The sequence below is a fragment of the Babylonia areolata genome, chromosome 26, assembly GCF_041734735.1.
Source record: "Babylonia areolata isolate BAREFJ2019XMU chromosome 26, ASM4173473v1, whole genome shotgun sequence".
NCBI lineage: Eukaryota > Metazoa > Mollusca > Gastropoda > Neogastropoda > Buccinidae > Babylonia > Babylonia areolata.
This window is the reverse complement of record NC_134901.1, coordinates 25,709,640-25,723,030: the sequence shown is the minus strand read 5'-3', so window position 1 is coordinate 25,723,030 and position 13,391 is coordinate 25,709,640. Positions and strand designations below refer to the sequence as shown.

Sequence of the window (13,391 nt, the reverse complement as noted above, 5' to 3'; positions counted from 1 at the left end):
AGCACACTGGTTCGAATCCCACAGTAGCCAGTGTGCCCCCCCCCCCCACCCCCTGCACCTTCACTCCCACTAGACCTTGAGCAGTGGCCTGTGGAGGTTGTCCCTGGCAAAATTATGTACAAACAACAATAATAATAATAATGGTGAATCTTGTGCAGAGACAAACCAAAGCGCTTTCGCACCAGTCATTCACACGCATGCATAACTCTAAAACTGTAGAAACTAAAGACAGGAAGGGCAGGCAAGGGGGGGCTATTTTGGGAAGAGGTGGGTTTTAAGGCCAGACTTGAAAGAGCTGAGAGTGGAGACTTGACGAAGTGAAAGAGGAAGTTCATTCCAATTGCAAGGTTCAGAGACAGAGAAAGAATGGCGGCCAACAGTCAAGTATTTGAATCTGGGTATGCGTAAACAGAGTGGATCCGAAAGCCAATCGTAGTGAGCGAGATGGAGTGTAGAGGTAAAGGCAGCCACGGACATCTACGGACTTCGATAAAAAAAACAAAAACAAATGTAATTGCAGGCGGCAAAAGAAAAAAGGTGGCGCTCTCAGTGTGGCGACGCACTCTTCGTGTGGAGAGCAGCCCGAATTTCACACAGAGAAATCAGTTGTGACAAAAGAGTAATACAATACTATACAATAGCTACCATATCTACCTTGTCCCTCACCCACTACCTCCAGCCCAACACACACACACACACACACACAAACACACACACTGAACAGGCGTAAGGGACGACCAGCCAAACCAATCAGGATGGTTCGGCGGACATTCAAACCACAGTCACCCTCCAACTCACTGCCAAATGCCACCTGCCCACCATCCCCCACCTCCACCCCTCCCTCACACACACACACACACACACACACACACACACACCTTCAGGTCTTTTCAAGATCTTTCGCTGAACAACTGAGCACCCGTGTGTTTTCTTCTGGAGGAAACGTCCTCTCAAGGTCAAGGTACTCACTTCAACACCCGTGTCCACTCAGCAAGTTCTGTGAGGCTTCGTGACAGGGTTCAAGGTCGTTGTTGTTGTTGTGGTTTTCACATTTCAACCAATCATACCAATCGTGTCACAGTGTGTTTAAACCACGCCCCCACCAAATAAGAGAGAGAGAGAGATGATTGACCTCAAGGACTCAGTCAATAGGCTGTTGATTCCACCTTATTTACAGAGACGGGTGAGGAGAGAGGAGAAGGGGAAGGGTAGGGGGAGGAGCAACTGACCAACGTAACGCGAAGGGCTGGGCCTCAATGACCTACCAGCCAATCAGATCACACGATTCTAGGCGATGTGTTGCCTAGTGCTGACCAGAACCTATATAAAAAATGAGCAAGCATCCACGTTCCATTGACCTTAAGGGCATGAAGCTGATAGGTCGTTAAACCCAGCTCTACCACGTTTCATCAGAGCACTTCAGGTTTGGGAGACGCAAAAGCAGGGACTAAAACGTCCCCCACCCTGAAACGAAATTGTAAACTGAACAAGCATTCAGCGGTTTCAACTGGTGCTGCCCAAAACTATACGGTAAGAGGCAAGGTAAGACCAACTCTGTCTCATTCTGTTTCACCCTCTCTCTTTTTTTGTTTTCTGCGAAGCAGAAAGGTGGCAGAATGGTTAAGTCGCTCGTCTGCCAATACAGAGAGTCCATAATGGTCTGTGTTCGAATCCCGCTCTCGCCTTTTCTCCCAAGTTTAACTGGAAAATCAAACTGAGCGTATTGTCTTTAGAATGAGACAAAGCCGAGGTCCCGTGTGCAACTCGCTCTTAGCGCACTGAAAAAAAACCAGCCTATAGCAAAGAGTGTATGGCAAAATTCTGTCAAAGAAATCTAAGTACACAAATATATTTGCATGCACTCGGTGTGTGACCAAGCGCGTTGGTTTTGGCTGCTGGTCAGGCATCTGCCTAGCAGATGTAGTGCAGCGCGTAAGAATTTGCCCGAACGCTGTGACGCTTCCCTGAGAACAAACTGAAACTACTGGGTGGAGTTCAACAACTTGTCGGCTGACGCCCTTAAGGTCAAGTCGTTTTTAGGATTTCTTGTAACTTTACTTCACAATGATTTTTTTAATTTTTTATTTTTTATTTATCTTTTTTAAAACTTTCTTTTTTTTCTTTTTTCAAATAACCCAATAACATTGCAAGCAAAGCATACAAAATCAATAAAAATTACAGTGTAAAACGGTGACATTGTAAGCGCACAAATCAAACTTGTCTGTGTATGTGTGGTGTGTGCGTGTGTGCGCGTGCGTATGTACTTCCAATGATATTATAGCCCGTTTGCAGACAGAACATTGCGTTATCCTGTCCGTTGTCACTTTGTAAGAGGGTTCGATGTTTTTGTTTTGTTTTTTCTATTTTTCTTGTTTTTGTCTTAGCTTTTTTCTTTTCTTTTTTCTTTAAAGAACTTGCAATTTCTGAATTTGTCTGCCATGGTACATTTAGTTGCTGTTAATTTGTTCATTCATTCGTGTCTTTTTATTTTGTTGCTTATTTACTCTCTTTATGTATGTTTGCTTGTCTATTCATCTAGTCATTTGTTTTTTGTTGCCTTCATTAGCTTGCCCCGTGGTTGGCATATTTTTGCATATGTGTCTCTTTATTTTCTATTCATTTGTGTGTGTGTTTTTGGGTTGTTGTTTTTTTTCTTTTCTTTTTTATGTTTGTGTGATTCAACTTTTTATTGTGCTTGTTGCGATGATGGTGTTTACAATGCAGTTTTAGAGAGCAGTATTAATCTTTACACACTTACTTTCTTGCAATATTTAAACATTGCAAAACATGTGGGGGTTTTTTGTTGTTTTTTTTAAGAAAAAGGAGAAACATCCTCTTTGGGTGTCATCACAAAGCTGATTTTTTTTTTGGTTTGGTTTGTTTTTTTGTTTTGTTTTTTTACCCTGATATGTACTGTGTGGAACCAGAGTAGTGTCGCCACTGGTTCTCCATTTAGAACATTCCAAATGAAAGAAACTGGTGCGAAATTACATACTCCACCACCACCACCACCCCCACCACCTCGTACCTAGACGAGAAAGAGTACTATTGCACACTTCCAAGCTCACACGTCTTGGTGAGAGGGAGGGAGGGGTTTGGGATTGGGGGGGGGGGGGGGCGGGAAGAAAAATCGCACGTATATAGACACGACAGCTTGAGTAATGTATATCACACCAAACCAATTCTGCTTGGTATGCTTTCTTTGAGCCTACACATCTTTAATACGTTTCTTCGTTTCACGGAGCGGGTGTTGGCGTGTCATTGTTTTGTGTTTTTGGTTTTATGTTGTTTTTTTTGTTTGTTGTTTTGTTTTTGTTTTTTGTTTTTTTTTTTTGGGGGGGGGACTGGGAGGTGGTTGGTTTTTTTTTGGTTTTTTTTTGTTTGTTTGTTTTTTTGTTTTTTTCTTTTTAGCACAGCCATTTGGGTAGCCATATGAAGCTCATGGAAAGAAGTCCCGGCTACCATCTATGTCTGAGTTTCTGTGTGTGTGTGTGTGTGTGTGTGTGTGTCTCCCCAACGATGTGTGTGTGGGGAAAAGAGTGAAGTACTCTGTGTCTGTGTGTGTAAAAATAAAATCCACATCTCAATACAGTACTTATCTGGGATTGGACCGAGTGTGAAACAAATCAGAAACAGTTAATTTGAGAATCTCCATAACGAAATACACGGAAACGGATGTGACTGATTTGAGGAGGAGTAGTTCGAAGAGTACGATGGCACTGGTGACTGGTGAGAGTCAGTGATCTGAAGTTGTGAAAATTGCATCTGATGGCACAGATTTTCCCCTGAAAAAATAAATTCAGAAAAAAAACAAAAAATCCTGCGCAACATGTGGTTGAGTAGATGATTACGTCACAGGGCAGTGGAAACTGGCTTTTACGTTATATATATATATATATATATAGATATATAGATAGATAGATATATGTATATATAAACAATATAAGCACCTCAGTGTTTCTGATGATTGATGCAGATACGAACAAACATAGCGCCTATCCTCGGTCAGAAGCCAAGCTGTAAGTGCTTTTCGAACACAGTTATACTGCCACAACAGCATGCTTACCTGGGTAGAGCCAACTGACAGCTGCATTTTAGGCAAGCTCATCATTCATTTCCCGGATGAAACGAAACAGAACTCTTGTTATCAAGAGTATTGAGCCCTTCTGTCTTGTTGCAAATGGTTGTCCCAGGGACAACTTGCAAGACATGGCAATGCCAACGATCTTTTTTTCTTTTTCTTTTTTTCTTTTTTTTTTTTTTTAGTAAAAGACTTTTTTGGTTTTAATTTTTGTTTACCTCTGTTCTTGGGTCTCTCAACTAGTCCCGTTTACTGTGATAGCATGTGTCATGGCAGTGGAAGAGGGCGAGGGGGTGCGGGGAGAAGTTTACGCTTGACCACTCCTCTAAACACACACGCAGTTGATGGAAGGTGAAGGACTGTACAGCTGGGTCGCTGTTGTAGTAAACAAGTCTTGTAATCCCACACCTTGCTGAACGTGACTTGGGTCCTGTGTGTGTGTGTGTGCGTGTGTGTGTGTGTGTGCCTCTGTGTATGTTTGTGCATCTGTGTGTGTGTGTGTGTGTGTGTGTGTGTGTGTGTGATATTGTTGCCACAGGGACAACTTGCAAGACTGGACAATGCCCACCCCCACCTCCCCCTTTTTTTCTCGTATTTTTCGTTCACGTTTGTTCTTGGGTCTCTCAACTAGTCCTGTTTACTGTGATAGCGTGTGTCAATGGCGGTGGAAGAGGGCGCGGGAAGAGGTGGGGGGAGTTTACGCTTAACCACTGCTTCAAACACACACACACACACACACACACACAGATGCACATGCACATGCAGGTACACACACACATACACACACACACACACACACACACACACACACACACACACAGAGGCACACCAAAGAGAATGAAAGGTGAAGGACTGTAAAGCTGAGGCGCTCTTGCAGTAAACAAGTCTTGTTTTCCCACACCTCACTGAACGCAACTTGTGTGTGTGTTTTTGTGTGTGTCTCTGCGTGTGTTTGTGCCTCTGTGTGTGTGCGTGTGTGTGTGTTTGTGTGTGCTTCCGTCTCTGTGCGTCTGTGTGTGTGTGTGTGTGTGTGTGTGCATCTGTGTGTGTGTGTGTGTGTGTGTGTGTGTGTCATGTGCGTGTGTATGTGTGTCCTAGTGCGCGCGCATGTGTGTGCCTTTGTGTCTTTGTGTGTCTCTGTGTGTATGTGTACGTGTGTGTCCTTTTGTGCGCGTTTGCATGTGTGACCCTGTGTGTGTGTGTGTGTGTGTGTGTGTGTGGTATGCATTCCGTGTTTGTTGAGGCCTCTGTCGTCAGTGTTTTTTGCTTGCACCTGATTACTAAAGATAACAAAAACGTTGATACCAAACGTCGCAAAGACTTCGTTGTCATTCTCCTCTGATACTTCCTTATACAAATGTTACACAAGGTTACTTAAAGAAAAAGACGTCTTATTTAGTGTCTATAGCAACAGTGCATTTTGTTCACTTCAATCAAAATTCCCTGCTGGTCGCAATACCCAAAGGCTGCTGTGTCTGTGGACATAACCTCTTTTTTCTTTCCCCCAGAACACTGGGGCTGCTTTCTTTTGAAAGCCGTGAACGCAACTGCTCCCATCTCGTGACGACAATTATACCTCTCAACGACCTATAGAATTATCAAAACACACTGGAGTGTTTTTGTTTGATCAACTTTTTTTCTTTCTCAATTCAGTTGATTTCTTTTTCTTGAAGTTTTTTCTCTTGCCAAAGAAAACGTTTATTTTTATCAAGGTGCCAAATCAACAATTTTCCAAAGTTACGGGTGTATGTGATATTTTATGTGTGCAGAAAAACACTGTCACAGATTGAGGATAACATTCATGACCCTGAAGAGTGCATTTGGTTCATTGCTGGCTTAATGTGACTCTATATGTAAGGTAATGTGTTTGTACTTGTTACTCTTTTTTTTTCTACAACAGGATTTCTTTGAAATTCGGGCTGCTCTCTCCAGGGAGAACGCTTCACCGCAGTACAGCCCCACCTTTGTCTGCAAGTTTTGTTTGGTTTTTTAATGGATTTTTCTACAGAATATTAAAGTAGATTTTTCTACAGAATCTTGCCAGGTACAACCCCTTTCTTGCCTTGTGTGCTTTTACGTGCCTGAAGTGTACGCTGCACACGTGATCTCGGTTTATCAATTCATCCAAATGACTAGTGCCCAGACCACCACTCAGTCTAGGGAAAAACAATTCTATTACCTTAATTGTGAAGCAATCGCTCCTAAGATTATCTGTTAACGTCCACTATTGATGATGGATTACGATATCCGTGTCTATTTGATGGCCAAGAGGAGTAGAGTGATGGCCCAGAGGTAACGTGTCCGCCTAGAAAGCGAGAGAATCTGAGCGCGCTGGTTCGAATCACGGCTCAGCCGCCGATATTTTCTCCCCCTCCACTAGACCTTGAGTGGTGGTCTGAACGCTAGTCATTCGGATGAGACAATAAACCGAGGTCCCGTATGCAGCATGCACTTAGCACACGTAAAAGAACCTACGCCAACAAAAGGATTGTTCCTGGCAAAATTCTGTAGAAAAATCCACTTCGATAGCAAAAAAACAAAAATTGCACGCAGGAATTTTCTTTTTTTTTTTAATGAGTGATGCTCTAGTGTAGCGACACGCTCTCCCTGGGGAGAGCAGCCCGAATTTCACACAGAGAAATCTGTTGTGATAAAGAGAAATACAAAATTCAAATTTTCAACCCCTTTTTTTTCTCCAGTCCAGATCTGTCCAGTGCGGTGCAGTCCCATCCAACCCAGTCCAGTTGGGGCCAGTTCAAACCACTGCAGCCCAGATTGATCCATTGCAGTTATTTTTAGCCTGCATTCCTTTCCCACCCCAACACTTCCTCTTGTCTCCATACCCATCCACACAAGGCAAAGGAACCACCACCACCACCACGACCTGAAGGCACGGGGCTACCACCTCCCCAATCTTCCCTTTCAACCCCCTCCTCCCTCAACCCATCCCCACCACAACCACCATGAGTCTCCGTGTCATCCTCGTCACGTGCTTGCTGGTGACGTTCCTGGGTCATCTCCACGGGCAGAACAAGTTCTCGTGGATGTGGTACGACTCCTTTGACGAGGTGGACGACCACATGCGCACAGTGACCGCTGAGAACTGTCGCTCCAAGTCCCTGGACGAGCTGGTTCTGCGACCTGACACGGTGTCACAGGTGTGTGTGTGTGTTTGGGGGGGGGGGGCGGGGATGGAGGGGGGAGTATGTCTGTTAATGTGTGTGTGTGTGTGTGTGTGTGTATGTGTGTGTGTGTGTGTGTGTGTGTGTGTGTGTAGGGGTGTGTGTCTTCGTGTGTGTGTGTGTGTGTGTGTGTGTGTGTGTTAGTGTGTGTGCGTGTATGTTGGTGTGTGTGTGTGCGTGTGTGTGTTGTGTGTGTGTGGTGAGGTGTTACGTGAATGTGTGAAATCTAAGTTTAGCTTTTGCTGCTGTTGTTATGGGCTATCTCTGTTTTCTGTTTGACATGTTGAAAACATTATATACATAATTATTTAACATGTGGATAGAATTTGGTAACAAAACCAGACACCAGTGTTCAAATTGTGTGTATATATACACACATACCCCTCTCTCTCTCTCTCTCTCTCTATATATATATATATATATATATATATATATATATAGTGTGTGTGTGTGTGTGTGTGACTGATTGATATCTAGGGTGTTTGTACTTTGTTTCACTGGAAGTTACAGATAGCGAGACAGATAAGTTGCAATAATGTAGTTGCAACTGACCCTCTTGTTGTTGAGTTTTCAGAAACTTAACCACGACCATTTCTTCTGTTCTCTTGCTTAGGATGTGTAGAAGGATAAATGAATTGCAAAACACCTGTATTGTACCTTTTATTTGGGAGGGTTTTGAAACAAACTGAAACTGAAAAATGTTTTAATGCCATTGACATTACAGTCCTATTGGCATGGGACACATCAGAATAATCGTTTAACACATACAAACCAAATAGCATGAATATAATATGTATCAAAATCGCAGCAACAAATCTGCTGCAAGACAATAGAAAACACTGATGTCGAAAACGTCTATACCCACGTTCGACAAACTCACGGCGTGATCAACCTAAAAAAAAGTATGAAAAAAGAAAAGTAAACCTATACATATTAAGTTAATTTGCACTTTTTCCGTGCATATTCAAAAACGATACAAATGTCGGCTTCTTTGAATCGACCATCCAACCTAAACACTGACAGTTAAAGCTGTAGTATGATTTTTTTTTTTTTTAACTTTCGAGACTGCAATTCTTTTGTTGTATGCATGCATTTATTTGGGAGGGTTTTCAGAAAGTTAACCGAGACCTCACTGTCTGTATTCTACAGACTCCGGTGTGATAGTGAGATTGATAAATTACAGTACAGATGTATTTGACCTCCTTTTTTTTTTATCAATGATGGTTTTCAGAATTTTAACCAAGACCACTTCATGTCTTCTCTACAGTTTTAGGTGTGATAGTGAGATAGGTAAATTGCAGTACAGATGTATCTGATCTTTTATGTAAAATGAGGGTTTTCAGAAATTTTAACCGAGACCACTTCTGCCTCCTTTCTCTACAGCTTCCGGTTTATAACCAGCTGCTGGACCGGATCTGGTATCCGAACAGGACGTCACTTATCCATATCCACAACATGGCGCTCAACAGGGCATTTTTCTACAGCTTTATCCTGCAGAAGATGAATGCTTCTGAACAATTCTTCCAGCAGCCCAACTGGCTGTATATGTACATGTCAGCGGCTGCGGATGTAAACGCCAACCCCAACATGTTGAACGGTAGCGCCATATATTTTGACCAAGATTGTCACTACCCAAACTGGTGAGCTAAGAGACAGTTTTTGTTTTCTTTTGTGTGTGTGTGTGTTGCTTCTCATAGCCGTGCATAGAGAGCTTTCTTTTATACTGTCATGTAAAAAGATAAATGTCACTTAGCAGTTCATCTTGAAGCCCAACTGGCACTGTATACACTTGTTTGAGGATCTGAATGTTAATAGGAGTACGTAGGATGGAACAGAAAATGAATATATCCCTCAAATCTTTCTGCAGTTACAGTCTAATATCATCATCTTAGATGAACAGACTATAAATAAATAAACGAATTTTCTGCAGTTCAACTGAGCTCTACATGTACATGTAAGTGACTTCGGATGGTAATTTTAATCGGAACACTTAGAACGGGAGTGCAATCTTTTTTTTTCTTTCTTTTTTTTTATAACAATGATTACCTCTACTCAAACGTGTCGTGTCAAAGACAGACTTTGCATTAGTCATCGTTTGGTGGGGTTTGATTTTTTTGTTTGGTTGTGTGTTTGTTTTTGTTGTTTTTTTTGTTGTTGTTTTTGTTTTTTTTCTGGGTTTTTTTGTTTGTTTTTTTTTTGGGGGGGTGTTTTTGTTTGTTGTTTTTTGGGTGTGTTTTTTCGGTTGATAGCCAATGGTGTTGTTTTTGGTGGTTGTTTTTTGACTCACTTGTGTAAACAAAGTGAGTATGTTTTAACCCGGTGTTCGGTTGTGTGTGTGTGTGTGTGTGTCCGTGTGTCTGTGGTAAACTTTAACATTGACATTTTCTCTGCAAATACTTTGTCAGTTGACACCAAATTTGGCATCTTGTTTAAAACAATATTGCACCTCTGGGATGGGCACAAAAAAATATAAAAGAAGCCTAATCATACGCAAACTGCATTTACTGTTATATTTATATTTTTTGTATTCTCTAAACTTGGCACTTTGACCTCTTATTCTGACACAACAACAAGAGGAGTCATTATTATCATTTTTTGTTCAAACAGAAACTTCTTTTGCTAAGCATGGAATTTTTATTTATTTTGCAAACGTTTTGGGGCAGATAGTAGAAAAGGGAAATTACTCTGTAATTAATGCTAGGGGACTTAATTTATCACAAATGAGTCTTGAAGGCCTTGCCTCTCTTGTTTTTGTTCGTTTGTTTCGTTGATATTGGTGTTTGTGTGTGTGTGTGTGTGTGTGTGTGTGTGTGTGTGTGTGTGTGTGTGTGTGTGTTGCTGGGAACAAGGATGGGGGTGTTGGTTTGTGTTTCAAATCTGTTCTGATTTTTCTTGCATTCGTGTTTCAATTTTATGTTGTTGTTTTTTTCCTTTTGTTTTCATTTTTATTTTCTTATTCGACATTCCAAGGTTGGCAACTGTCCCACTGGTGAGCTCTGCCTATGGTGTTTGATTTTTGTTTTCATTTAATTAAATCCAGGTGGTTATGTCGGCCCCGCCTACCTTGCTATGCCTAGCCTTGGACACAGTCGATGCGAATTTCTCTGAAAAACATATATATATATATATATATATATATATGTGTGTGTGTGTGTGTGTGTGTGTGTGTGGAGAGAGAGAGAGAGAGAGAGAGAACAAGAAATCCAAGCCCCAGATGTATTCGTTTTCCTCAAAGAAGTTGAATGTTTTAGTTTGTTTGTTTTTAATTAAAGTCTTAGAATTTATAAACTTCTACCCCTTTAAACTGACTTGCGCTTCGGGTGGAGTGACGGTTTTAGATACTTCTATGTATGTATGCATGTCATAATCTACACGTAGTCAACAGTCAAGTGGTCGTCATATTGTAAGAATACCCTGAGTCAAAAATGGGCAAGGTTATTTTTTTGTGTGGTTAAATTGTAAGAATCTGTTAAGTCAAAAGTGGACAGTTTGTTATTTAGCGGGTGAGGGGGTGAGGGGGGGTGAGGGGGAGTGTAGGTTAGGGGAAGGTGGGGGTTGCCTTCATTTCTGTTGCTGTCGTTGTCAGCCTTTTTATTTTATTTTCTTCTTCTTTTTTTTTTCTTTTTTTTTAAAATACATTTTAACAACAACAAAAAATCCCCAGGTACCGGACGATCCCGTTCAACAACACCATCCCACTGTTCGGACCCAAGGCCTGGCGTCATGACGACTATAATGACCAGGAGAACTTCCTCAGGGAGCCCACCCGTCAGGTGGGTTTGGGTTTGTGTCTTTGTTTGTGCCTTTGTTTCTTTGTTTAGGTCTTTGTTGTGTCTGTCTTTGTTTCTTTTCTTGTGTCTGTTGTTTGTGTCTGTGATTCTTTGTGTCTTTGTTTGTACCTTTGTTTCTTTGTCTTTGCGTCTTTGTGTCTGGGTTGTGTCTGTTTCTTTGTGTCTGTGTTTCTTTGTGTCTGTGTTTCTTTTTGTCTTTGTGTCTTTGTTTCTTTGTGTCTTTGTGTCTTTCTTTGTGTCTTTGTTTCTTTGTGTCTTTTTTTCCTTGTGTCTGTGTTTGTGTCTTTGTTTCTTTGTGTCTGTGTTTGTGTCTGTTTCTTTGTGTCTTTGTTTCTTTGTCTTTGTGTCTCTGTGTGCGTCTCTTTGTTTTTGTCTCTGTGTCGTTGTTTCTTTGTTTATGTCTTTGTTTCTTTGTTTGTGTCTGTGTTTGTGTCTTTGTGTGTTTGTGTCTGTGTTCTTCGTTTCTTTGTGTCTTTGTGTCTTTCTTTGTTCGGTTTATTTGCTTTGTTGTTAGTCTCTGAATGCATTCTATTGAACAATGACACTCAAAAACAGACACAACACACCCACACACACACACACACACACACACACACACAGAGAAAAAAATCACGAGTCTTAAGTGAGTGTTTTCCCCCCCTACACCCCCACCCCCCCCCCCCCACACACACACACACACACACTCCCCTCCCCCTCTCCTGCCCAGGTGGTGGAGGTGGCGGACGTTGGGTCCGGTGCTGACCGGAACTACACCCATCCCCAGTTCAAGATGAACCCCTGGTACACCCGCTGGCTTCCCGACCTGAAGGGCGACCTGGACTCCCTGATGAAGTTCACCTACAGTGTGGGCATCAAGTACAGCAACGAGACCGGAAAGTGAGCAGGGAGGCGAAGGTGTATGTGTGTGTGTGGGGGGGGGGATAAGGGGGGTGTTGGGGTAGTTGAAGTTTTGTGTGTGGTGGGGGGGGGTATCTGTGTGTGTATGTGTGTATGTGAGAGAGAGAGAGAGAGAGTGTGTGTGTGTGTAAATATGTGTGTGTGTGTGTGTGTGTGTGTGTGTGAGTGTGTGTGTGTGTGAGTGTATGTGTGTGTGTGTATGTGTGTGTCAGTTTGTGCGTGTGTGTGTATGTGTGTGTGTGTGTGTGGAAAGAGTGTGCATGTTACTGTGTGTGTGAGTGTGTGTATGTGTGTGTGTGTGTGTCAGTAAATGTGTGTGTGTGTGTGGAAAGTGTGTGTGTGTGTCACTGTGTGTGTGAGTGTGTATATGCGTGTGTGAGTGTGTGTGTGTTTGTGTTTGTCAGTGTGTGTGTGTGTGTGTTTGACTGAAACCTGATTGAATGACACGGAAAACGAATGATGATTGCCCCCCGCCCCACCCCCAATGGCAGCTGTCAGTGGGTTCTACTAGTAACCCAGGTAGGCAGCCTTGTTGTGCAAATGACCGTGTTTGTAAAGCGTTAGTTTGGTCCATTACCAAAGACAGGTGCTGTAGACATCCCTTCCCTCATCATTATCATGATTATGAGAGAGAGAGAGAGAGAGAGAGAGAAAATGCACACAGAGTAAACACACACACACACACACACACACACACACACACACACAAACCAGATCCCCCTACCCCCTGACTCCGCACACCACTACCACCACCACAACTAACCCACCCATCCACCCACTCAAACACACACTACACGTTGTTTCTCTCATGTCTTTGTTGTTCCGTTTCTTTCCAAATCCCTGCCAGTGACATCTCTCTTGTCCACTCCTCCACAGATTTACCGCACGCACGCACACACACACAGACCCCACACACACACACCCCACACACACACACAACCCCCCTCCCCGCCCCCCCGGACTCCCCACACCACTACCACCACCACCACAACTAACCCACACACCCACACACACCCCCACCCAAACACACACTACACGTTGTTTCTCTTATATTTTTGCTGTTCCGTTTCTTTCCAAATCCCTGCCAGTGACATCTTTCTTGTCCAATCCTCCACAGATTTACCGCACGCACGCACTCCCCCCCCCCCACACACACACACACACCCCACACACACACAACCCTCCCACGCCCCCGACTACCCACACCACCACCAACACAACAACCCACCCACCCACCCACCCACCCACTCACACACACACTACACGTTGTTTCTCTTACGTCTTTGTTGTTCCGTTTCTTTCCAATTCCCTGCCAGTGACATCTCTCTTGTCCACTCCTCCACAGATTTACCGCACGTACGCACCCTCCCCCCCCCCCACACACACACACATACATACAACCCCCCTCCCTGCCCCCCAGACTCCCCACACCATTACCAC

At 43.1% G+C, this 13,391-nt stretch overlaps 1 protein-coding gene across 3 annotated transcripts in view; it reads left to right on the top strand.

Annotated features, from left to right (window-relative positions):
• Positions 1 to 13,391, top strand: part of LOC143300199 (uncharacterized) — a 98,465-nt gene that overhangs the window by 59,225 nt on the left and 25,849 nt on the right. For 2 of the 3 annotated variants that reach the window (XM_076613763.1, XM_076613761.1), the window contains exons 2-5: positions 6,781 to 7,239; positions 8,647 to 8,903; positions 10,928 to 11,036; positions 11,761 to 11,930. In XM_076613763.1, the coding sequence (XP_076469878.1) occupies positions 7,045 to 7,239; positions 8,647 to 8,903; positions 10,928 to 11,036; positions 11,761 to 11,930 (731 nt within the window). In that variant the 5' untranslated portion in view covers positions 6,781 to 7,044. Of the gene's footprint in view, positions 1 to 5,850; positions 5,940 to 6,780; positions 7,240 to 8,646; positions 8,904 to 10,927; positions 11,037 to 11,760; positions 11,931 to 13,391 lie in introns of all 3 variants that reach the window. The other variant, XM_076613762.1, reaches the window with a different exon arrangement.